Source organism: Rhineura floridana, chromosome 2 (assembly GCF_030035675.1).
Source record: "Rhineura floridana isolate rRhiFlo1 chromosome 2, rRhiFlo1.hap2, whole genome shotgun sequence".
Classification (NCBI taxonomy): Eukaryota; Metazoa; Chordata; class Lepidosauria; order Squamata; family Rhineuridae; genus Rhineura; species Rhineura floridana.
The window spans coordinates 186,576,116-186,599,564 of NC_084481.1; the positions used below are offsets into that span (position 1 = coordinate 186,576,116).

General features: G+C 43.8%; 2 protein-coding genes across 9 annotated transcripts in view; one reads left to right on the plus strand and one right to left on the minus strand.

Annotated features, from left to right (window-relative positions):
* The first annotated feature begins 8,285 nt into the window (after positions 1-8,285).
* INSM2 (INSM transcriptional repressor 2) lies at positions 8,286-9,620 on the plus strand. The gene is made up of 3 exons (XM_061612807.1): positions 8,286-9,078; positions 9,166-9,422; positions 9,486-9,620. Exons 1-3 carry the CDS (start codon positions 8,286-8,288, stop codon positions 9,618-9,620), a joined length of 1,185 nt encoding a protein of 394 aa, XP_061468791.1.
* A 2,128-nt stretch (positions 9,621-11,748) lies between these two features.
* The window catches only part of RALGAPA1 (Ral GTPase activating protein catalytic subunit alpha 1), a 305,037-nt gene continuing 293,336 nt past the window's right edge, over positions 11,749-23,449 (minus strand). For 5 of the 8 annotated variants that reach the window (XM_061611662.1, XM_061611661.1, XM_061611663.1 and 2 more), the window contains one exon: positions 11,749-12,925. In XM_061611662.1, the coding sequence (XP_061467646.1) occupies positions 12,777-12,925 (149 nt within the window). In that variant the 3' untranslated portion in view covers positions 11,749-12,776. Of the gene's footprint in view, positions 12,926-15,591; positions 15,657-18,088; positions 18,203-23,449 lie in introns of all 8 variants that reach the window. The other 3 variants (XR_009760717.1, XR_009760716.1, XM_061611664.1) reach the window with 3 other exon arrangements.

The following is a 23,449-nucleotide window of genomic DNA, read 5'->3' on the forward strand; positions in this document are numbered from 1 at the left end:
CAGCAGGAGACGGGACAAGGTCAAGACTCAGAAGTAACCTTTCACTGGAGAAATGGACTGTTATGGTTCAAAACCGCCAGATATGTGCCAGAAGGGGAATTAAGGCTCAGAATCCTACGCCAGTGTCATGATTCCATCACAGCGGGACACTTTGGGATTTACAAGACCATTCAGAACATGGCCAAGGACTTCTGGTGGCCTAAAATGCGTCGGGATATTGAGAGTTATGTAAAGTCCTGCTCTGTCTGTCTGCGGACAAAAACACAAACAGGGACACCAGCAGGACTGTTACAACCATTGCCTGTCCCACACGAACCCTGGAAGGACCTCTCCATGGATTTTATAACTGATCTACCCAAGTCCCAAGGAATGACAGCCATCTTAGTAGTGGTGGATCTACTTACCAAAATGGCACACTTTCTTCCTTGTGCAGGGGCCTTAGAGGCTAAAGAAACGGCCAAGTTATTCATAAAAGAAGTCTACCGGCTGCATGGATTGCCAAACAGCGTAGTCTCAGACTGAGGAACTCAGTTCACAGCCAAATTTTGGAGAGCAATGTGGAAACAGTTGCAGACGGAATTAAAACTCTCCTCCGCCCATCACCCCCAGACAGATGGGCAGACGGAACGCTTGAACGCCGTTTTGGAAAGATATTTACGAAGTTATGTGTCCTATCAACAGACTGACTGGGTATCATATTGGCATTTTGCAGAGTTCGCCTACAACAATTCTCTGCACTCCAGCACTCAACAAACCCCGTTCTTCGCTAATTATGGATTCCATCCTAAAGTCTTTCCAAGCAGCTCAGAAGGAATGCTGGTACCGGCAGCTGAGAACTTCCTTAAGGAATTGCAAGCGGCGCAACAGACACTGAAACAGCAGTTAAACGAAGCCAAAACGGAGTACAAGCGAGTTGCTGACCTGCACAGGAAGGAGGGCCCCCCCTTCAACCGGGAGACCAGGTATGGCTGTCCACCCGCTTCCTCCAGATGCCAGGCAAATGTAGAAAATTACAAGACAAGAGGGTGGGTCCTTTCGAAATAGAAACTCAAATCAATCCCGTGGCGTACCGACTGAAGCTGCCTGACACGTTTAAAATACATCCTGTGTTCCATCGATCCCTCTTAACGAAAGCCGCCCCTCCCAGTGAGTTACGGCCGGAGGAACCTCCCGGAGCTCCACTCCTGGTAAATGAGCAGCTTGAGTTTGAAGTTGAGGAGATCTTAGATTCCAGAATCAGACGCCACAAGCTGCAGTACTTGATTCACTGGAAAGGCTATGGGGTGGCTGACAGATCATGGGAAGATGCAGCTGATGTGCATGCTCCAGAATTGGTAAAACTTTTCCATCAACGTTTTCCCCGCTGTCCCAAGCCAGACAAGGGGAGGGGGGCACAGCCTGGGAGGGGGGATGGTGTCGGAAGGCAGAGCTGGGGTCCCAATCCCAGGCAGCTGGATCCCGGAGAGTTGGGAGAAGAGTATTCGGATGGATGGCAGAGGGAAGGGGGAGGAACTTCCCCCCTTTGGAGCGAAGACGAAACAGAGGAACTGCCAGTGATAAGGTCGCTTAGCAACGGGGAGCCTGAGCCCTCCCTGGACATTCTCACGCCTCCCCCTCTTTCAGGCTCAGAGCAAGAGGGGAAAGAGGGAGGGCTGCTCACAGCCGAAAAGTGGGGAGGCAGTTTACCATCAGCCCCTCCCCATCCCCCATCCTGGAATCGGAAACTTCAGAAGAGGAGGGGGTGATGCTTCCCCCCTCACCGCGCACACGCAGACAGCTGAAAAGACAGGAGAGAAGGGGGGAAGGTGGGCAGTACCTGAGGGGCAGTTAAGGAGGAGCGAAAGATTGCGTGCCCGTTTGGCCCCTTCTTAAAGAACAGGCGGGAAGAAGTCCCTTGCTCTGTCAACTTTCTCCCAATGCCGCAGGACCTGTATCCCTGTATTGCTTCATGAGAAAACGCAGTCTTTGTTTGGACATTACCCTAATAAAACACGAATTAACTACAGCCGTTGGTCCGGTTCCTGAGTCACATCCTGGGCCTGACACTGCCAGGGCTATTGTGAAGATGAACAGGGGGAGGGGAAGACAATGTGCACACCCTTGAGCTCCTGGGAGGAAAATGAAGAATCAAATCTATAACAACATCAAGCAACAAATAATCTAAGCACACATGTGCAAAAAAAAATTGCCAACCTTGATAAACAAAAAATGTATTCTTATGTTAAAACACAGTCTATAGGAATTTTAACCTGCTGCAGCTATAAGGTGTTTCATTATTTTATGGTTGTATTTGCTGATTCATTTTGTATTTTGATTTTTGTTTTATGGTCTCTGTATATTAATAAATAACAGGCCAGTGATGACAAGCACAGTGTGGGGATCACAGAAAAGGGTGGGGGATTGCTATATCACATTTTTTCTCAGTAGAAAGGAAGCCTCATCTCTTTCAAGGGAGTTACTTCTGAGTAAACCATAGAAAGGCAGCCAGCTGTGTTTTGTATTGTGAAGGCAACACACTTGGGGAATGAAGGAAGGAAATAAATAATGTGGACACAGAGGAAAGTGCTTACACCAGCATATCACATTTCATAGGCAGACTATCCAAAGTCAGGCTAGCAGCAACAAGAACCAGCTGCTCCAGTTGTTTCTTCTTCTGCTGCTCTGGGAGGTCCCTCCTCCTGAGTCCCATTTGAGGGTGGTCAGCATTCCTTCCTCTGATAACTTAGTAACAGTGACTGAGTGATTAAGCATCCTTAGCAATTGTGCTGCCTGCCAAGCGCTGAAGCCTCTGAGTTGCCTCCATGTTTTGCTTTCTAACTTTCTTTGTAGGTGTCTGACTGACTTTTAAAAAAAATGAAAGCCAAGAGTTTGGGGCCCCTGCTGGCTTGAGGACTGGTTACATGTGTAACCCCTGTACCACCTGTCATTGGGGTTTAATATTGCAGTCTTAGTGAGTGATTATATTATTTGCAATACTGAAGGAGGGAACAAACTGTCTTCCAGAGGTCTTCCCTACAAATAGCAAAGGATGTTTTAAAGGAACGAATTCTGTTATTGTTCTGGGTTTATTTTAATCAGAGCTTGGAAAAGTTACTTTTTTGAACTACAATTCCCATCAGCCCCAGCCAGCATGGCCACTGGATTGGGCTGATGGGAGTTGTAGTTCAAAAAAAGTAACTTTTCCAAGCTCTGATTTTAATGCTTAGCCACTTTTTGCATGGTGCACGGTACACTTTTGCATCCACAGACTAGGGTTGTCCTGCTCATTTAGGCATGTTTACTGGGTCTTCTGGAAGACAAGCTGACTTCTACCCACTCTTGGTTATGTTACTGCCAAACATCGTAGTTGCCTATCAGCTCTAGGATATGTTGTGTTCTACAGTCAGATGCAAGTTACTGTATCCTTTTCAAGGAAACTGAAACACAGAACAGTTTTTGACTAGCAAGAAATAAGGCCACCATTCATAAGGCTGCCAGCCATTTTGTAATATGGCATTTCCCCCTATCTTTTTAAAAAAGATGCTGGATCTAAGCGGAGGGGACCAGTTAGTGGTAGAGCGTGTGCTTGACATCCAGAAGGTCCCTGGTGCAAACGTTGGCATCTTCAATTACAAGGATCCCAGGTAGCCAATTATGTGAAAAACCTGTGCCTGAGACTCCGCAGAGCTGCTGCCAATCAGAACAGTTAATACTAGGCTGGATAGACAATTGTCTGACTTAGCAGATTCCTCACATAGACTAGCAGGATCTCTTTGGGTGGCTTTGATACATTCCTTTTCTCTGGTGGGTGAAGTTGGCAGTCCTTGATTGTCTAATCCTGGCACAATGACACATCCCAAAATATTAGCAGGAAGTTCAAGTTCATGTCTAATGCTCCACTTCTTACGTTCATACTTGTGGAGATGTAGGAATGCTTTGTTTTTATAGCTTTTGTCTGGCAGCTGTCTGTGACCCAGATGTTCCTATTAGTTGCTAGAGTTATAGGTGTCCTGAGGGATTCCTGCTCGCGCCAAGTCCGATTGTGTGTCAGAGAGTGGTTGTTTCCTTACAGGAGCACAAGGATAGGTAAGAGACTGATTATCACTTCAAGGTATAATCCCAAGAGAGTCCAAAGCAAGAGCTACACTGAGGAAGAAGTAGGTTCTTTTGAAGATACAGCATCTCATAGGTCCCTAATTAAAATGCACATGACACTGTGAAAAGAACATTGATATACTGTAAGTCCCTTGACTCTGCTGGAGTCTTCTGCTAATACTTCTGGGTCACCTCTCCCAAAGACGACTTATCCCTGGAGCTCCTAAAAATGCCTTCAAAATAACAAACAGGTTCAACTGCAACAAGTGTGAAATACTTTCAAGGCATCTGATGCATTTCAAAGAGAAAAGTATTCCATACTTCTCAAGAGTTGGTGATTGAGTTGGCTTATTGATGGAGACATTATAGATTTATGACAGGGGGAAAAAACATGCCACCCTATAGATTTCCAGCAAATGCACTTAATATAAATGCTTGCCAAGTGGTGTTAGCTCCTTCCTTGAATATTTATGGAGAAGCATTTTGTTGTTATTTCAGTGACAAATAGTCTTCGTCTGCCCTGCTGTATACTGTGAACCCCTGGATACAAGCAAATTCCAATTCAGAAATGGTTATATATCACTTGCATAGAATAGTCTCCATGAAAACTCTCTGTGCTCCACAATCTCTCTCTCTTAACTGGAGCTCTGTTTTAAATAAAGCTGTGTGGTGTAAATCCCTCATTTTCCTCCCTGATAGTCTCACTCCCTCTGGTGCTCCAGGAATTAGCAGATTTCTCTCACGGGAATCATGACTCTGATCCCAGCGGCTCTGAACTACAAGCCGGCTCCTCTCAAGCTCTTACCAGCCCTGCCACAACTCTGTGGGGAATTACCAAGAGCTCTGTTCCTTCACATGTGCACTCAGCCACATGAGAGGTGGTTATTCAGTTTGATGCATTCTCACTCACTGCAGGGTCACACATGTGAAAAACACAACTACATGTGTGTGGCCTATCGCCCAAATCTTTCCCACCAGGTTGGCATTTTTACTTCTAACAGGGTCTAATGGGGTAAGAAGAATAAGAACAAGTGCTGCTTGCTGGTTGCAGAGTGTTAGTGCTCCAAAGTGCCTAGCTTTCCTCATTTATTAACCACACAACACTATGTGCAAAACCAACCAACAAATGGGGCTTCATTAAGGATGGGGAAGAATAAGCTGCACAGCAGAACAACAAAGTACAGCTCACCATTGATTCCTGGTCAAAAGATGTTACTTTCAAGTATGATAGCCTGTTTAGGACTGGACTCCCTCCTTCACAATAGTAAGGTCTTTTCTGGAGCATCAGTGTTCCCACATGAGTGATCTATGGGCTAGATCAATGTTGCTGCTTTTATCCCCATAATTCTCCTGTGACTGGTCCTGTGGCTTCTTTGTATCTGATGTACAAAAAGAGGCAGTGTAGAGTACTGGCGATCGAGTTGCAAATAAGAATTCCCTGGTACCAATCTTGTCTCTCTCATGAACTCATCAGGTGGCCTTAGCCAAACCACTCTCTGTTAGCCTCATTTCTCCATCTGCAGTATGGGGGATAACAATATTGATTTACCTTACAGGGTTGTTGCAACAATTACAACAAGAAAATGCCTGTGAAATGTTTTGAATATTTGATAGTGCTATACAAATGTTAAGTATTATTTATTGCCTTTATTGAAAAACCCCACTGTCACATATTGTGCTATTACTATTGTGTTCATGCCCTGTTTGGGATTTCCTTATATGCATCTGGTTGGCCACTGTGGAAATAGAATGCAGGACTCGATAGGCTTTTGATCTGATCCAGAAGGATTCATCTTAGGTTAATCAGCTATTCCTTTATGCCCCTCACCCCTGCTCATTAGTACTGATGCACATCTCAATCTGTAACTGTTCCCTTTTCATGTGGATGGAACTTTCCTGGCTTATAAAGCAAAGTAAGTTGATTATCCTGTCACTGATGAACTGGGATGAATTCTGTTGTTGCAGTTGCACATGTACTCATGAGGACCTTCAAGGGTAAAGTTGAGGCCTTTCTCCCACTCAGTGGATGTGGAAGAAAGTGTGGATGTTCAATGGATGTGGAAGAAAGTGGTGACCCAGCAAAGAGCAAACTTAATTTTTAAAATGACAACCTGCAGAGGAAGTTCCTTGGATAGCAATTTGCTATTCTAGAATACCATATGGTTGGCAGTGCTGGTGGTCTGCTCATGCCCAGAGGCCCTGCCTTCTTAGAATCATAGAGTTGGAAGAGGCCTATAAGGCCATCGAGTTCATCTCCCGACTCAATGCAGGAATCCAAATTAAAGCATAGCCAACAGGTGGCTGTCCAGCAGCCTCTTGAATGTCTCCAGTGTTGGAGAGCTCACCATCTCCCTAGATAATTGGTTCCACTGTTGCACCACAACAGTTAGAAGTTTTTTTCTGATCTTCAAAAGAAATCTGGCTTCCTGCAACTTGAGCCTATTATTCTGTGTCCTGCACTGTGGGATGCTTGAGAAGAGATCCTGGCCTTCTGTGGGTGGCAACCTTTCAAGTACTTGAAGAGTGCTATCATATCTCCCTTCAGTCTTCTCTTCTCCAGGCTAAACATGCCCAGTTCTGTCAGTCTCTCCTTATAGGGCTTTGTTTCTAGTCCCTTGTTGCCCTCCTCTGAACCCATTCCAGTTTGTCTGCATCCTTCTTAAAGTGTGGTGTCCAGAACTGGATTGATTTACATTTGTCAGGGCTGAGTCCTGGCACTGAAAACAGATTATGAGACTAAGCAAGTTTTGCTAAACTCAAGCCAATGCTGGAAACAGTAATCTCCCCACCCCCTCTGAATCCTCCTGTTCCTCTAGCAGTAAGCAAGGCTGCCGCAGGCAGTATTGCTGCTGTATGGAAATTCGGCTGGAAAGAAGATGCCAAGAAAACTGTCGTCAGTCTTGACCCTTCCTCGTTCCTCCCCAGGCTGGATCCATCTCCCAACGAAGCAACCTAGGAGTGCTGCTGGACAGCTCCCTGGCTGGTGGCGACTCCAATCAAAAGAGCGCGATCAAGTTGTCGCATCTGAACAGAGTTCAGGTGGAAAGCACGTCCCCGCAGAATCCTGGCTGTTTTCACGCTGAGAACGCGACTTCCCTGTTGCCTTTTCCTCAGTGGCGTTTTAAGAGACAGGGCTGGAGAAAGTGGATTCTCAAATGATGACTGTGGGATGGGGCGGGGAAATTGGCAAGACGCTTTCAGGCACTTTTTTTTGAACAATACAATAATTGTTAATTTTGCTTACCATTAGGTGTCATCTATTGGCCTGCACCCACGCCCCCACCCAGGAAAGGGAAAGGTGGGCATTCGATTGTTTGCTTTCGAAGGGACCAGGAGTGTAGTTGTCCAGGGGTGGGGGCCTTAGACCCCTTCCTTTTTGGGGAGCAGGGTCCCAGCAGGGTGCCTATGTCTCAGGCATCCTAAGGACCGGTCAACATGAAAGGGGAACACGTTAGCTTCCGGAAGACTCTTCTCAATAACTATCCTTGTATTCTTGCTGAATCTAAAAAAACATCCAGCATTCATTCCTCAACAGACCTCCAGACAAAGGAAGAGACTGAAAGCTCATGTTATTGTATGATCTTAGTGAGGGGTGTGGCATGACTACCATGAAGGAAGCCTGCACGTCTGAATTTGCCACTACACTATGGAGGGGACCAAACTCTACCTAAAGCCCCATCCGTTGGAGAAGGCAAAAGGCTGAACTCAAGGGGGGCTCTTTTCCCCAGTCCTCCAGTCAGCCCTTCCCAGTTGAGGCTCCTGGGACCCCCTCAACTGGGGTTTGGTTCCTGGACCAGACTCTCCTGAGGGTTTGCAGCGCCTGACTTGGACAGCGGCTGGTGAGCTACAGAAGCCGAGAGGCCAGTTCCCAAGAAGGAGGCTCTGCTTGGCTGGGGAGGGTAGGCAAGGGAAGGGCGCCAGGAAGCACCTGCGAGTGGTGCTGGGCGGGAAACGTGCTTGGGTCTGAGATGAGCGGCGTCTGGGCCCCCACCCCTCCGCTCGCGCCGGCTGGGAAAGAGGCTTAGATTCTCCCGCCTTTTCCAGTCCGCTCTCCCCCTCCCTTCCCCTCGCCTTCCCAACTCCTCATTGGCAGCCCTGGGCCGAAGGAAGGATGACGCGCGGGCTCCTCAGAGACGCCTGAGGTATAAACGCCCGTCGGGCAAGTGGAGCCGCCGGTGCAAGTGGCGCGCTGTCGTCCGGCGTCCCGGAAGATGCCGCGGGGGTTCCTGGTGAAGCGGAGCAGGAGACCGGGGAGCTCTTACCGGGTGCGCCCTCCAGGAGGGCCCCCTCCTGCGCCCCGCCTGGAGGAAGCGCCCCGCGTCCCAGTGCCTGTGCCGGAGCCTTCGCATCATCACCATCATGATCAGCAGCTGCCTCAGCCAAACTTCCTTCTGGCGGCCGTCTGGGGCGCGGGAAGCTCGAACACCGCAGCCCCGGCAGCGGGAGAGTCGCAGCGCTGCGCCCGCTCTCCCGCCTCGGCGGAGTCCTTCCCGCTGGGGCCTGGCTTGGCGGCGGCGGAGAAGCTTCCTCTGCTTCCTCGCACGCCCCTGCCCTTGCCCTTGCCTGTGCCTCTCCCCCTGCCTGCGGCACCGCTTTGCCCCGCTGCGGCGCTCAAGCGGCCACCCAGAGCCAAGGCGCCGCCCGCCAAGAAGCCGAAGGCCGCGCGTAAGCTGAGCTTCGCCGACGAAGTGACCACATCGCCGGTCCTGGGGTTGCGGATCAAGGCGGCGGTCGAAGGGGGCGCCGAGCGGCCTCGTGGGGCCCGCCCGACACTGCTGGGGGAGTTCGTCTGCCAGCTGTGCAAGGAGCCCTACGCTGACCCCCTGGCGCTGGCCCAGCACCGCTGCTCGCGGATCGTGCGCGTCGAGTACCGCTGCCCGGAGTGCCACAAGATCTTCAGCTGCCCGGCCAACCTGGCCTCTCACCGCCGCTGGCACAAGCCGCGCCCGCCCGCCTCCGCCGGCCCCGCCCAGGACAAAGAGAACAGCCGCGGGGAGGCCGGCCGCGATCAGCACCACGGCGCAGCGGACAGCTCCTGCTGCCGCGACCCACCGCCTGCTCGAGCCGCCCAGCTCTGCCCGGCCGGGGAAGCCGGCACCGTCGAGGGCTCTGGCCTGGGCGCTCCCTCTGGCGAGCTCTTCCTCTGCCCCTATTGCCACAAGACCTTTCGGCGCCAGGCGTACCTGCGCAAGCACCTGGGCACCCACCAGGCCCCCGGCGGCGTCAGCTACGGCGGCAGCCCCCCACCTTCCCACCCGCCTCCGCAGCAGATCACCTTCCCCTGCCACTTGTGCGGGGCGCACTTCCCCTCGGCCGACATCAGGGACAAGCACCGGCTGTGGCACGCCGTGCGGGAGGAACTGCTCCTGCCCCTGGGGCAGCCCGAGGGCAGCGTTGCCCACGGCGAACAGCAAATCTTCTCCTGTAAGCATTGCCCCTCCACTTTCTTCAGCTCGCCCGGCCTAACCCGGCACATCAACAAGTGCCATCCCTCGGAGAACAGGCAGGTTCTCCTACTGCAGATGCCCGTCAGGCCAGGCTGCTAGGGCTTGAGCCGCTTCGTGCTGGGCTTGGACTATGAAATCGCCCAGAGCGGGAATGGAGATTTGCTTGACTCGCCAAATGCCCAGACTGACCGATTCTCCCTTTAACTGGAACCGCTTAGCGTGATAGGGTTCTTTCGCCCCCTAAGCCTTCTTCCTCAATACCAGCTGGTGGAGATCCGAACTGTAATTCCTATAGAAAATCATCGCGCATGGCCCAAAGACACCACTAGACATTTTGAAGTATGTCATGCCAAACGTTTTTAACGTATGAACTCAAATTAGCCTTGCTGCCTTATGAAGGGGTTAGAGTGCACTGTATATTCTCTATATCCAAACAGTTTCCAACGTACTGAAAACTTGTCGTTTTAACAAAGTAAATGGGAAAGCAAGCCAACACTGTATTTGAGAGCAAAAAACACCCCTTCCGCCTTAGGACTGAAAAATGTGGCGTTGCTTTAAGGGGGGGAAGGGGGCAGATACATTTTTCTGTGTACTCAAAATTCTGTAGCCAAACCTAGAGCCAGCTGTGTGCCTGCCTGTGAATAAACTGCCTTGGGGAGAGTGGAGCCCTGAACGTCTTCATTCTGGTTACTCCTGTCCCTAGAATCTAAGTATGTTCTGACATTGTGCTTAAAGAAAAAATTAAATTCTCCATGGAAAGAACTAGTTAGCCCTTATATTTAATTAGTTAAACCTGCCTGCTCAGCAGAATCTCCTTTGAGGTTTTAAAACGTTTAATTTGCTGTGAAGTGCTTTATTCATTGTCTCCTGTATTACTATATATGGCCTGATATTCCTAGAAAGTCCCGTTATATACATAGAACATATATATATATATATATGTACATAATGTGCACAGTGCCCCCTGTCTGCTCTTGCTCATTACTGGCTATTAAATTCTGGATTGGTGATTTTTGGGTAGTCCATCCTGCCTGTTGTCTGAGCAACTTGTGTTACTGTTCAATGTGTTTACTGTTTATGTTTACAAAAATATGAAAAGCAAAAAAGAGGGCACACATAAAAGAGAGGAAAGCTACTTTCGAATCCTAAATGTTTGGCCAGAATTCATAGATTTGTGAAACTAGTTCAGTGAGCCAAAGAAAGCTGCAGTCTTAATTTTTTGAACCACCATCCAACTTCTTTTGAAAGCAAAGAACTTCAAAAGTAGCTTGCAGTATTGCATAGGGATCAGCTGTTCAAAACACAGGACTAACAGTGGCACACCATTTTGGATCCCAGCTTTGCATTCTAGCCACCTCTTTGGAAAGTCAGGTTGTCAATTTCCTCTCCAACTTCTTCACTGATTTGTTTTCCAGAAGCCCACTTTTGCAGACCTGTTTGTAGATTTGAGGTAATTTTTACTAATTTTGTACATTAGGTGGATTTTAGTTGTACGAAGGTGCTGGGCACTTGGAAGGTGAGGTAGTGAAAGGCAACTTCCTTTTCAGTTTTATTTATCTGCCATAATAATTTTGCTAATGTTATCTTGACACTTGAGAAATACAGCATGCTGCATGGCCAATAATTTCTACATACTTAACTTGTAGGAACTAAGGAAAGATTTCAGCTTAATGAAAACAAAGTAAAACTAAGACCCCTTCTTTAAGATTTTACTGTAAAGCAATTGTTAATTGCTTCCACTGCAAGCTGCTATTTTAATGTAGCTATTTGCACTTCAGTTCTATGTGGGAACCCAAAAGAGAGAGGCTTCTATTACAAGTTTGTTGCATGTGTTAAGGGAAGTTTTCAGCAATACCAATTCGAAGTTACATTGTGCAGCTCTATCAACTTGCTTAAACACAATTTACTGAGCCAGGAAGTAAGGTTTTAGGTAAGCCATATCTTGGAACTGCTAAGCTGGACTAAGGTGGCAATCCTATACACAATTACCTGTAAGTATCACTGAACACAGGGCTTACTTATGTATGGGATTGCACTGTAAAGGGACTGTGAACCAAACTCTTAGTTAAGAAGCTTGCCGTAAAAGCTTTGCAATCCTACAACCAAATGATCACCCATTCCATGCCTGCTCTTCACTTTCCTCATGAAGCTAGCAACATTGTGACTGATTTAAGCAAATCTTTCCAATCTTTGTAGTGGACAACAGAGCATACACAGAAGGTGGTAAGAATAATTTTATTGTATTATTAAATAGCATGTCTTTTTTTCAACCATTACAAATTTGTATATACTACACGGCGAACAAATACATCAATATATATTTCTATAGTTGTCCAGGTGAGGGACAAATATTTACACATGCAGTTAGTACCAGTGCCATGCTACATTTTGTTAGAGCAGAATATGGCAAACAGTGTACTTGTATTTTTTCAGTATGAAAATACGTCTGGGGTAGTGGAAATCTGGAGTGGAATGTGTTTGTGTTTACACCTGCCGCTACAAGGGCACAGTCCCTTTTTCTCCCCAGTAATGGTACATAGCTTACAGCAAATGATTGACATGGCAAAGTGCTTGAAAGTATGTATATCTTACAGTTAGATCAAGAGGCAGTTTTTGGAAGGGAAAGGCTGATTGGGGCCATAACTCCTATCTGGAAAGCAAATACTAGCAAGAGAGAAGAAAGCTGTTAGCATTTCAGCATTGGGATCTTGCTGTGGTGTCTATCCAGCAGTGAATGATAGTAACAGAGATGGTGATGGGTCTCTGTTTACTTGAAAGGGTTTAATTATTATCACATACGTACTCTGTACATAATTCGGTGTATTCTAGTGACCTTTGTAGAGGACTTCAGAGATGCATCTTTAAGAGAAATACATTCATTTGCAAATGGTACATTTTTTATTATTTAAAGGGTTGCACAAAAAAATAAGAGTGAAACATGCCTGCAGTCTCCAAGTTCCGGGGTGGTGGTGGCGGTTAGTAATTGACCCCAGAGATAAAAACAGTGTGGCCACTTAACTGTTACGCTATCTCACAAGGAAAGGTAAAACAGGTGCAGAAAGGACTCTCTGCACTGACTACTATGGAAGCAGGAAATTAGTTAAAAATATTCTAACAAAAGCTAAAATATTTTCAGTTTGAAATAAAATTCCAATACAATTCTCTAAAATAAACTTAAGAGGGAACAAATGTAGGACAAATATTCAGAGGGGAGGCAAATATCTGAGGAAAAGGGGCTGCAGGCTTCCCCCCTTCTTAGGTCTTGTTGGCTGAGCCAGAAGAGCGCCGTAGTTTCATAGACATGCGGCTCTTGCTAGTCCGGGGAGAAATAGGGAAGGCTAGATCGGGCCAGTCCATCTGCGCTGCTGTTGGAGCTTCGGACGCCTGAGTCTGTGGGTAGGAGCCTACAGGAAACAAGAAGACCCCTACCCATTAGATCAATGTGCTACAGCAGTATAGGAAAGAATAAGCCCCCAGCAAATACCTGCCCCTATCTTGTTTGTAAAAGAACAGTACTAGCTCAGCTGCTAGGATCATTAACAAACCCATTCCATCCTGTGTTGTCAAACAGATTGTGTGTCCAAGGCTGATGGGGAGCCTAGTTCTGAAGGAAGTTCATAACAAAGCAAGAAGCTAGGAAGATATTACAAGGGACTGAGGTTGGCACCCATTTTCTACTCTACACTCTCAAACATATAAATTGCTACAGGATTCAACAGGGCAGAAGTGTGAATAGATCATGCTAGTTTGATGCACTACATGATTCATTATCTTTGTAAAAGGAACAAGATGAATCTAGGACAAATCCTTCCCATAGACAGGGCCAAATTATAAGTGGCAGGAACTGCAGCATAGGAGTTAGGTTGACAGATTTATTGCAATGGCCAGGCTTCTATGAGAGATGCAAAATAGCCAGGGTTTCCCCCCTAAGCTTGTTCAGTGTTCAGCCTTCAGCTGCCAGAAAGGAAAGACAATTCTTCATTCTGCCTGATAAAAGGAGGCTGTAGAAGATGAAACTCTCACATACTTGTAAAGACATCACTCATTTTTTATATTTGTTTTTTTAAGAAATGAGAGGGTACCAGATGTTTGTAGCAGAGATTTATGATCAGATACTTATTGTTTAAACAAATATACACTATCAACTCCAACTCATAAGTTCAGACTGTCAGGAGCTAGTTACACTCCACTAGTTCCTTATTGTAAATGCAGACAAAAATCCCACCCTTATTTTGGTACTAAGCCCATCTTTGGACATACAGTTGGTGCCCTTACTCTCATAGAAGGGGTTTTGATCCAGTGGTTGCCTCCACTAATGGAAGTTGTTGTTATGTGCCTTCAAGCTGATTTTGACTTATGGTGACCCTATGAATCAGTGACCTCCAATAGCATCTATCATAAACCAAGTTTTCATGGTAAGAGGTATTCAGAAGTGGTTTACCATTGCCTTTCTCAGAGTCTGGATGCATCTTAGTCTGGTGTCTCAGCTCTGACCATTCTGCCTTGAGTGGGTCTGCTAGGAGTCTAACCTCTTAGTCTACACACTTGATGGCATAGCTCTCAGCTTCTTTGACACTCTCAAACCCCTCACCACGTTAAGGTGTGCATCCTAGAGGAGGCAGTAGCGGAAGTGGGGGAGAGAATTTTTGCTGATTCCCCCTGTATCCACTCACCAACCTCCACTCCACAACCTTCCAGGTCTCCCACCTCTCTGGAGCTGATTTTCAGGGGGTGCTGAGGGATGCAGTAGGGAGGGGGAACCAGCAAAAAGACAAAAAGCAAACTCATCTTCTTCTATTAATGGAGATGTCCGCTGGAACAAAAGTGCTTTTATGAGTGCAAGGATGTCAGTTGGATTCAACGCAAAGCTAAGTGTTTTTCTGGAGACTTTATGCACATACAGTACATGACATTCACAGCCAATGGCAGCACAGTACAGAAGTCTTACTGGGATCAGTGGGCCAAAGCTTACAATAGTTTCAACAGTATTCCCTCGTAATTTTCCTTACGTAAAGAAGTAAGTACTTTATTACAATATTTGAAATGAAATATTTTCCTCCAGGGACATAACCATAACATCATCATCAGTAGCAAATCTTTTTGCTCATGAACAGTTTAATAAATTTTACACAGAGGCTGGGATTCAAGGAGTCCCACATGCTCATGTGGAACATTGTACTCACAAGGAAATAAGTCAATATTCCCTTGCAGTCACCTCCCACATACTGCAACAAATCCTGCTCTCCTAACCTTCAGGAGTCATATTTTCAGAGTCATGAGGGGCTGCAATGGAAAGGGCCCCTCTGAAAAATCCCTGGTGTGTTCATGGCACTCCATGTGTGACCTGTTTGGATCCTATAATGTTATGAATGCAGAGGAGAAGCTTATGAAAAAATCCTTCTGAAACAAATTCATTTTATTTCTGGATAAGAAACCCACTTTAAAAATTACCTGAATATTTCAGTATTAGTTTATGGGAAATGCTTTGATACAAAAAACTACTTTAAAAAACATTTTAACTAATTCTAAAGTTAGAACAACAACGTTAATGTCCGAGTTCCTGCTGAAGACAGATAAATCTCAGGACACATTTCTTGCTTTCATTCTGTTAGATTTCCTAAAGAGGTTACTGCAAACCATCATGGCCAGGTCAGAAGTCTAACGCTGCTTTTAAAGCACTGCCATAAGCCTGATCTAATAACTCAAATGCTATTGTGTCTGCCTTGGCCAAAAGCTTTCTGAATCTGACAAAACCTCTCCAAATGTGGATGCGTCTCTTTACAATCCAGGTATAGCAGCTGCAAACAATCTACTAATCATGAGAGCAGAAAATTTATTGTGCCTTGTGGGAAAAAAAAACTATACAAAACATCCCCCTCCCCCACAGGGAAAGTGTTTCTTTTAAATCCCCCCTCCCAATGTCGAGAAATTCTATCTTGTTCTAGTTTTACAAGGAATCAGAGCATTTCAAATGATGGGGTAGAGCACAAAAAGTAATCGTGATGCTCTGCATAGCATACCATTCACAGCTAGCGTGAAAGACCTTCCGTTTCAAGCCTTTGCCCTTTACCTTGAAGTGGCCAATGTTTTCTAGTGGCGGCTTGGGAAGGAGAAGAAATATCACACCATTTCTTTCTTTGTTGAGAATGAAGAAGTGATGAAGGAGAGGTGGACAGAAGTGAGGAAAAGGGAAGAAAGATAAAAAGATAACAGGTGTGAGACGTGAGACACGAACAGCAGAGGTTGGAGGGCATTTACAGATGAGTACAGAAAGGAGGAAGTTAGAATTGGTTATGTTGCTAACGTGCATGCTAAAGGTTAAAAGATGGATGCATTAGTATGCAAAAATGAACCAACAGCTCAACAATCAGGAAGAATACTCACCAACTACAGGTTACCAAAAACAAACAAACAAAAAAGAAACAAAAAAAAAGAAAAAGAAAAAGGGTCTATAAAAATAGTTCTGATCCAGTAGCCTCATTGCTACAAATAATATAACGATTAAGACACAAACATTTTATCATGTTTCTGAATCAAAATTTCTACCAAAATTATCTAAGAGAAAATATTATATGACAACAGTTGTCTTCTAACTAGCAGTTTTCCCATGAAAAATAAATGAAGCTCCTTCTAAAATTCTATGGAGTGTTGCTCTAAATCATATTCCACTGAGAACACCCAATATTAAAATTCACCAACTTGCAAAAGAAATATAAATGTTAAAGAAATACTTAGTATGGTTTCTTTACACACAGTATTTTCTTTACATTGGCAAATAACTGGAAATTAAAGATAATGCATTTACCTTTAGTGAAAATAGGAGCCATGTAAGTTAGATGTGTATATGCGGCAAAATCTTATGTATTTATACTTGGAAGCAAGTCCTATAGTGTTCAATGGGATTTACTTCCATATACGTGTGCATAGGGTTGCAGCCTTACTATATCTGAGCAATACATTTGAGAGTTTTGTGTGACAACAATGTATGAGTTAATACTGGATTGCATTTTCTTTTACAATTTTTTGTTTGTTTCATATGTAATACATTTGGGTTTATTGAGTATTTTAATGCAGTAAATGTTCACTTTAATACAAAATCAGGTGATACTAATGTTAATAACAAACCATAAATATGTAACAAATATTCCACTGATAAAATGCAGGAGCCTAAAACTGTAATAATTATATTCATTAGGAAGATAATAAATAGCTGACTTCATGGTTGATCTAGATTTAGGCAGTCTGAGTTTGGTGTGTTACAGAAGTGGGCATAATAAAATAAAATCGCTTAGCTTATTAGTAATTGCTATCTAGACCAACCTAGAAATTTTGCACTTTTAAGAAGGTGGAGTGTTATAAAATATTTATACATTAACTTCAATCCTGTATATAATACACGACTGCTTCTCCATATATAAATCAAAATAGAAATATGGATTGGATCCAAAGGTGTTATTTTTTTGCTGAAGTGCAGAAATAGCATGAATCCAGGACAGCAGGGATGTAGATCCTATGGCCCTCCAGTTGTCATTGGACGCCCAATTACCATCAGCCCCAGCCAGCTTGGCCAATGGCCAGGGATGATGGGCATTGTAGTCCAACATCATCTAGGAGGGCCACTCCACTGGTTCCCCATTCCTGCAGCAAAGGCTTTTGTAAACTGAAGTAGGAGGAGGCAATATTTGCCATTTCCCCCTGAAGTCCCCCACACCATGTCTCTCTCTATTCCAGACAGATCCTTAACCCTCTGGAACAGATATTAATGAGGTGCAGGGGGAAGGAAGGGTTAAGACCTGAGAGCATCCTGTGTTCTATAAGCAAAACTCCAACTGTATGTAAATGTATGTTTTAAAAACAACTCATATATATTGATAATTTAAAAGTATTTTTTAAATCACTTCCTAGCTTTCAAGCTTTAAATGTGGGGGAGAAGAATTAAATTTGCATCCCACCCATCTTTCAAGTAGCTCACAAAATCCATGAATACTCCTCACCACTAACGAGGAAAGGAATGGGAATAAAACAGAAAGAAGTTGAGGCTACAGTATATCCATATTTAAAGTATTATAAGTAATACACAGTAGAGCTAGAAAATACAAGACACTAAAATGAATAGGAAGATGGGTTCCTTTATGTAAGAGATAAATACAATTCATAGATCACTCCAGTGGTGTGGTTGCAGCTCAACCATGCCTGGAGCTCTAGTAACATCTGAATAATAAAACAACATAGAGTAGCAAGGATTACATGGTTGCACCAGTTGATTTAGATGGTACTGTGAGTTTGTCATTCAAATATTATGGGAGTGGCTGCAGATCCAGCCACAGGGAGGCAACCACTCTACTCTGGCTATGAATGCATTTGGCTTTATACATGCAGTTATTTAGATAAGGGAAAGAATGATAACTACAGCAAGTGGACAACATGATAATGTTTATAACAAGTACTGCGAAGTGAGCTGGGGGAGGGGGAATTGCTTAGTGAATGCTACAGAAAATTAGCAACCCTGAGAATAGCTTTATATGTTACTTTTTCCAACATGGTGATTAACTTTCATATTTGATTACCTTTTGTATTTGATTAGCGTGCAAATTCTCATTGGGGTTCACGTGTCAGGCTGCAAATGCATGCCATTAATTCAGCCATAGCTATCTTTTTTCTTGTGGCAGAAAATACACCTCCTGCCCGACACACAAACAAACAAAATGTAAGAAGCAACTCTGAACTTGAGCAGGTTTAAAAAAGAATTGCCTCAGGCTGCATAAATTAAACATTGCTGGAGGATATTACATAAATACCTTTTAAAGAGGATGAGATAAATAGAATGTGTCTATCAGTGGACTTGAACCATGATAGCCAGAAACACATTATCCAAGTTCTGTACATCTCTGATAACAGTCCGGTGGCATATGCCCTATTTTTGAACTTCCTGTGACATCTGAATGACCACTGCCAGATGAGAGAAAACTGAACTATATGGACCACTGGTCTGACCCAGAATGACAGTTGTTTTCTTATCACCATGCAATATTGAGTTGCCTCTCATTTGTGACATGTTTGAAGAAACATGCAGATTATGAGTGGTATCAAATGTAGCGCAAGCAGAAATCATGGGACTTCCCCACCTCCTGCCACAGCCCCTCACATCTCCCAACCATGCGGAACAGATTTGGGGGAGCATGTGATGTTCCTGTATTAATGTAAATATGGTAAGTGCTGTTTGTATAGAAGATACATGGTAAGTGGAATGAAAGAGGAGGGGGGAGTAGATGAGCAGTAGAATGCTGGATGATTGGCTGAGCGTTTGAATGGCTGAGAGTATAAATGGAAGAATGACAGTTGAATCTGTGAGGTGTTTGGAGGTGGCGAATGTGATTGGAGGTGTGTGGGTGTTAGGTGGTGGATGTTAGGAGAGTGTGGAGAAAGAGGGAATTGAAGTTCTAGTTAATGATAAGTCAAGTATCACAGGAATAGATGAAACCATATGCTTAAGTACCATTAGAAAAGTAATCTTGTTATTTTTGTTATTTAATAAATACTATTTTGGTTTACCGAAGGCCTGATCCTTGGCTGGGGTTTCACAGACCAGAAGGAAGGGTAAGGTAATTACCAAGGCTGAAGGGCAACAGTAACAAATGGTGGCAGCGGTGAAGAGGAGAATAATAACATTACAAGTATCCAGAGCAACCCCGAGTTATATGAGTTATGTACATTGATACAAGGGGGTTGGGAACATCATAAGCACGGAGTCACAAAAGTAATCAGAAAGAGAGAGGCTCAGACAAAGTCTCTGGGAACATTGGTTATAGGACGTGACTGGTGGTGCTGCCTAGCAGGGGGATCTAGTGAGATCTGTGCTAGAGCAGAGAGAGAAACCATAAAAAAGGACAGTCTGGACTGGTGGAGTCCCTGGTGGTGCCTAGTGAAAGGTAGTAGCCACAAGCAGGTAGGAACCTGACAGGGAGAGCCAGGGAAGGGCGTCACAGAGCACATGGGGAGCTTCAGGGGTGATGAGAAGAAGGGGAAGTACTGTTGTGTAAGTGGAAGTCAGTTCCACTCATGGATAGACAGAATTAGCTGTCACCTATTATCAGAAGACTTATGAATGAATGCTCAAGGCAGCAAATGTAACAACTAGTACCTAACTGTTTATATTGAGGCACTGCTTATCTTTGATTAAATTTAAACAATAAATGTTTGAACAGGACATAACAACATTAATATAAAAATACACAAAAATTAGCCACAAAAACATTTTGCTAAAAACAGCACAAGACAAAAATCAAATGTGATTATGCTAAAACAGCGGTGTGTGGTAACCAAAACTTCACAAATAAGATAAATTCTGTAGAATGTAAATTATCTCTTCTATATTGTGCTACTACTGAAAATTTAGCTAACCTGAAGATGACATATTTGACTAAACCACTTAAACCGTTCATCTTCATTTTGAATATGCTTCAGCAATTCAAATAAATATTTTTCTTATATCATAACATAGTGCACAGGAGAAGTAGTAATGGTCCAAACTTTCCACATATAGAAGAATCAAGACAAGCAGGCATATTGTTATATTGCCTCTCGAGATAATGTGATGACATGATTTGCAGTCTTAAGCCACAATGGACCAGTGCTGGTAGCTAGAAGCTAAAGTAAAGCAACTAAGTAACAATCTAGAACAGCCTTTCCCAACCAGTGTGCCTCCAGATGTTGTTGGACCACAACTCCCATCAGCCTCAGCTAGCATTGCCAATGGTCAGGAAGATGGGAGTTGTAGTCCAACAACATCTGGAGGCACACTGGTTGGGAAAGGCTGCTCTAGAACAGTTTCTCAACCGGTGTGCCTCCAGATGTTGTTGGACAACAATTCTCGTCTTTCCTGACCATTGGCTATGCTGGCTGAGGCTGATGGGAGTTGTGGTCCAACAACATCTGGAGGCACACTGGTTGAGAAACACTGCTCTAGAAGTTAAACAGTTTTTATTAAACCAAGCGGAGAAGGAAACCTGAGGGCCATTAGAACCCTCATAAAGTGTCTTTATATTGTGTCTTTAGATTTGAGCAGAAGTAAAGAATCTTACGTTGTGAGAATCTATGGAGAATTCATAGATCTTACTGCATAATGAAATAGCCAGGAGTTTCAATCTCCAAATGTCAACCATCCTATACTTTCTTCTATATATTTTCTTCTCAAAAGAAATCCCATTCAGTTCAATAGGATTTACTCCCAGGTACGTGGGCACATGACAGCAGCCAGGCACAGCAATCCTACTGGTCAGGAAATGGAGTTGCAAGGGCAGACAAACTGCCAAATTCATAACCCTGATGGGTCTGTGCTGGCAGGGTAGGGGGGCAGTGCTTTCTCCCCCTTTTTTGATCTCTGTCAGGGTTTTTCCTTTTTTAAATATTTCCCCTCTCATTGGATGAAGCACTGATGGTGAAAGGACAGCTGTGGAGGTGTCTGTGGCTACAATGAGGAGCACTCCAGAGGCAGACCTCCTGCTCTATCTCCAGAGAGGGAGATCAGCAAAATCCCATGGCTATAGAGATGCCCTCCCGAGGATCACAGGAATGCGACTGAAAGGATTTTTTAAAAAAAATATCTATTTTTTCAAAGCCTTAAAGTTTAATATAGGACATCACAAACACCATAACAATCCTCTCACCCTCATTCTCTATACTTAAGCAAAATATAGGATTTGCAGAAAGACTTTTCACAGGAAATTCTTAAGAAATGGTATTATGAGATGTCTTTCTATAGTGCATGAAAAATTCCATATTACATTGAGTGACTAACAGCTTTTAGCTTGGCTTTAGTTAGATGGTACTTCCATTGATATTGTTTGAAAACCAAACCGTCAAATACTTAAACCTGTTAACTTGTTCAATGCCCTATGAGAATCTGTTTGTGGTGAGGAGGGCAGGCTCCAAAGACTACAGTTTTGGCTTTTTTATAATTCTCTTTCAAAAGCTCTGTTTCACAAAGAGCTCCATATACTCCTTGAAAAAATGCCTCAGATCAATTTGTGTGGTAGATAAGAGGACCTTATCAACAGCATACAAAATTGGACATTTTATACAACAGGTTGGATACTGGTGTTCAGAATTCATATCATTATCCATATGTTAACATAAAAGTTAAGCAAAACAAATACTGTGCCAATATACACTTTGTCTCATCCTCCCTGGTGACAGGAATTGTACAGCAGTTCCTACTCCAGCATTTGTAAATACGTCAGTATAAACAAAGAGCCTTCTGTCTATGCTGGTATTCCACAGTTTTTACCATGGTTGATTACAATTCACTGTCCTTGGATTTTGCATGTATTTGCTAACAAAGGTGGGGATTTTTCCTCCATACTGCTCCCCTCCTATTATCTCATTAGTCGCAGACCAATCTTTCAATTTGTTCAACAATTTCTTCAAATTTCTTCAAACAGAAGAAATACCTAGAAATATTATGAAGTGACAATTCCTGGGGTTATTGCTGTTGCCCTGTGAAAAGATGCTTACAATTATATTTGCCTCCCATTTTCAGGGAAATCTTGCCAAATTATTTATGTATGCAAACAATTTTGCCAGAATGGGAACCCATAACTTCATCCAAAAATAATTCAGGAGGCATAATGTTTTTTTCTGAGATTTTTTAAATGCCAGACAGATTTAATTAAGCTGCAATCCCATACACACTTACCTAAGAGTAAGGCCTATTGAACACAGTGAAATTTACCTTTAAGTAGGACTGCACTGTTAATCATTTAATTTCTAAGGGGAATAGCACTGGCCAGCAATCATATTCCAAAAAATCGGGAATTTTATATAATAAAACCTGTCCCAGCACCTGATTAATAAACTGTTCAAAATGTTTAACCACAAATTTGTCACTATTAGTTTTAAAACCAATTTTAATTTCTGAGTCACCAAATTTACCAGAGCTTTTCCCCACTGCATTTAACACAATATTTGACCAGAGCAATTCTTAAATATTAGCCTTCCTTTGCTTCAGTAATTTCTTGTAAATTTGCCTTTCACTTGTATAGCTTAAATAGTTACAGAGGCATCTCAGGCTGTTTTGCACAGTTTTTTTTCCTTTCTACATTTATCATTAAACCAATTTATATTTCTAAGATGAGTCAAATTTCTGGGGGAAGAACAGCTTGGGCACACTCCTATGGGAGACTGTCATAGAACTTGTTTATATGGACTGTAATAAATTGGGGATATTGCTTAAAGGGAGGAAGACTGAAAGATGGGAAAAAGTATATACAAGATTAGAAAGTCATATATTTAATAAAAAATAAGTAAGTCCTTTAATATTCATGAACCTAATGTTTATTAGGATCATGGTCGACATGATCTGCCCAGTGTGTGGCAGCTGTGAAAAAGGCAAATTCTGTGCTGGGTATCTTTAGAGAAAATGGAAACAGACTGCCTTCAAGTTGATTCCGACTTATGGCGACCCGATGAATAGGGTTTTCATGTTAAGCGGTATTCAGAGGTGGTTTACCACTGCCTTCCTCTGATGCTGAGAGGCAGTGACTGGCCCAAGATCACCCAGTGAGCTTCATGGCTGTGTGGAGATTCGAACCCTGGTCTCCCAGGTCATAGTCCAACACTCTAACCACTATGCCACACTGGCTCTTGTATCTTTAGAGAAGGTACTGAAAATAATATGACCAATATCATAATGCTGTTACATACATCTATGGTGCGGCTGCATTTGGAATACTGTGTACAGTTCTTGTCGCCTCACCTCAAAAATGATATTGTAGAGTGGGAAAAGGTTCAGAAAAGGGTAACCAAAATGATTAGGGGAGTGGAAAGATTCCCTTATGAGGAAAGGTTGCAGCATTTGGGGATTTTTAGTTTAGAGAAAATGTGAGTGAGAGATGACATCTTGTATAAAATTATGCACGGCATAGAGAAAG

Coding starts and splice junctions, on each gene's coding strand:
- INSM2 (XM_061612807.1), top strand. CDS start 8,286: ATGCCGCGGGGGTTCCTGGTGAAGCGGAGCAGGAGACCGGGGAGCTCT. Junction 9,079..9,165: donor CAGCCGCGGGGAGGCCGGCC/GCGATCAGCACC, acceptor CGGCCGGGGAAG/CCGGCACCGTCGAGGGCTCT. Junction 9,423..9,485: donor AGCACCGGCTGTGGCACGCC/GTGCGGGAGGAA, acceptor CACGGCGAACAG/CAAATCTTCTCCTGTAAGCA.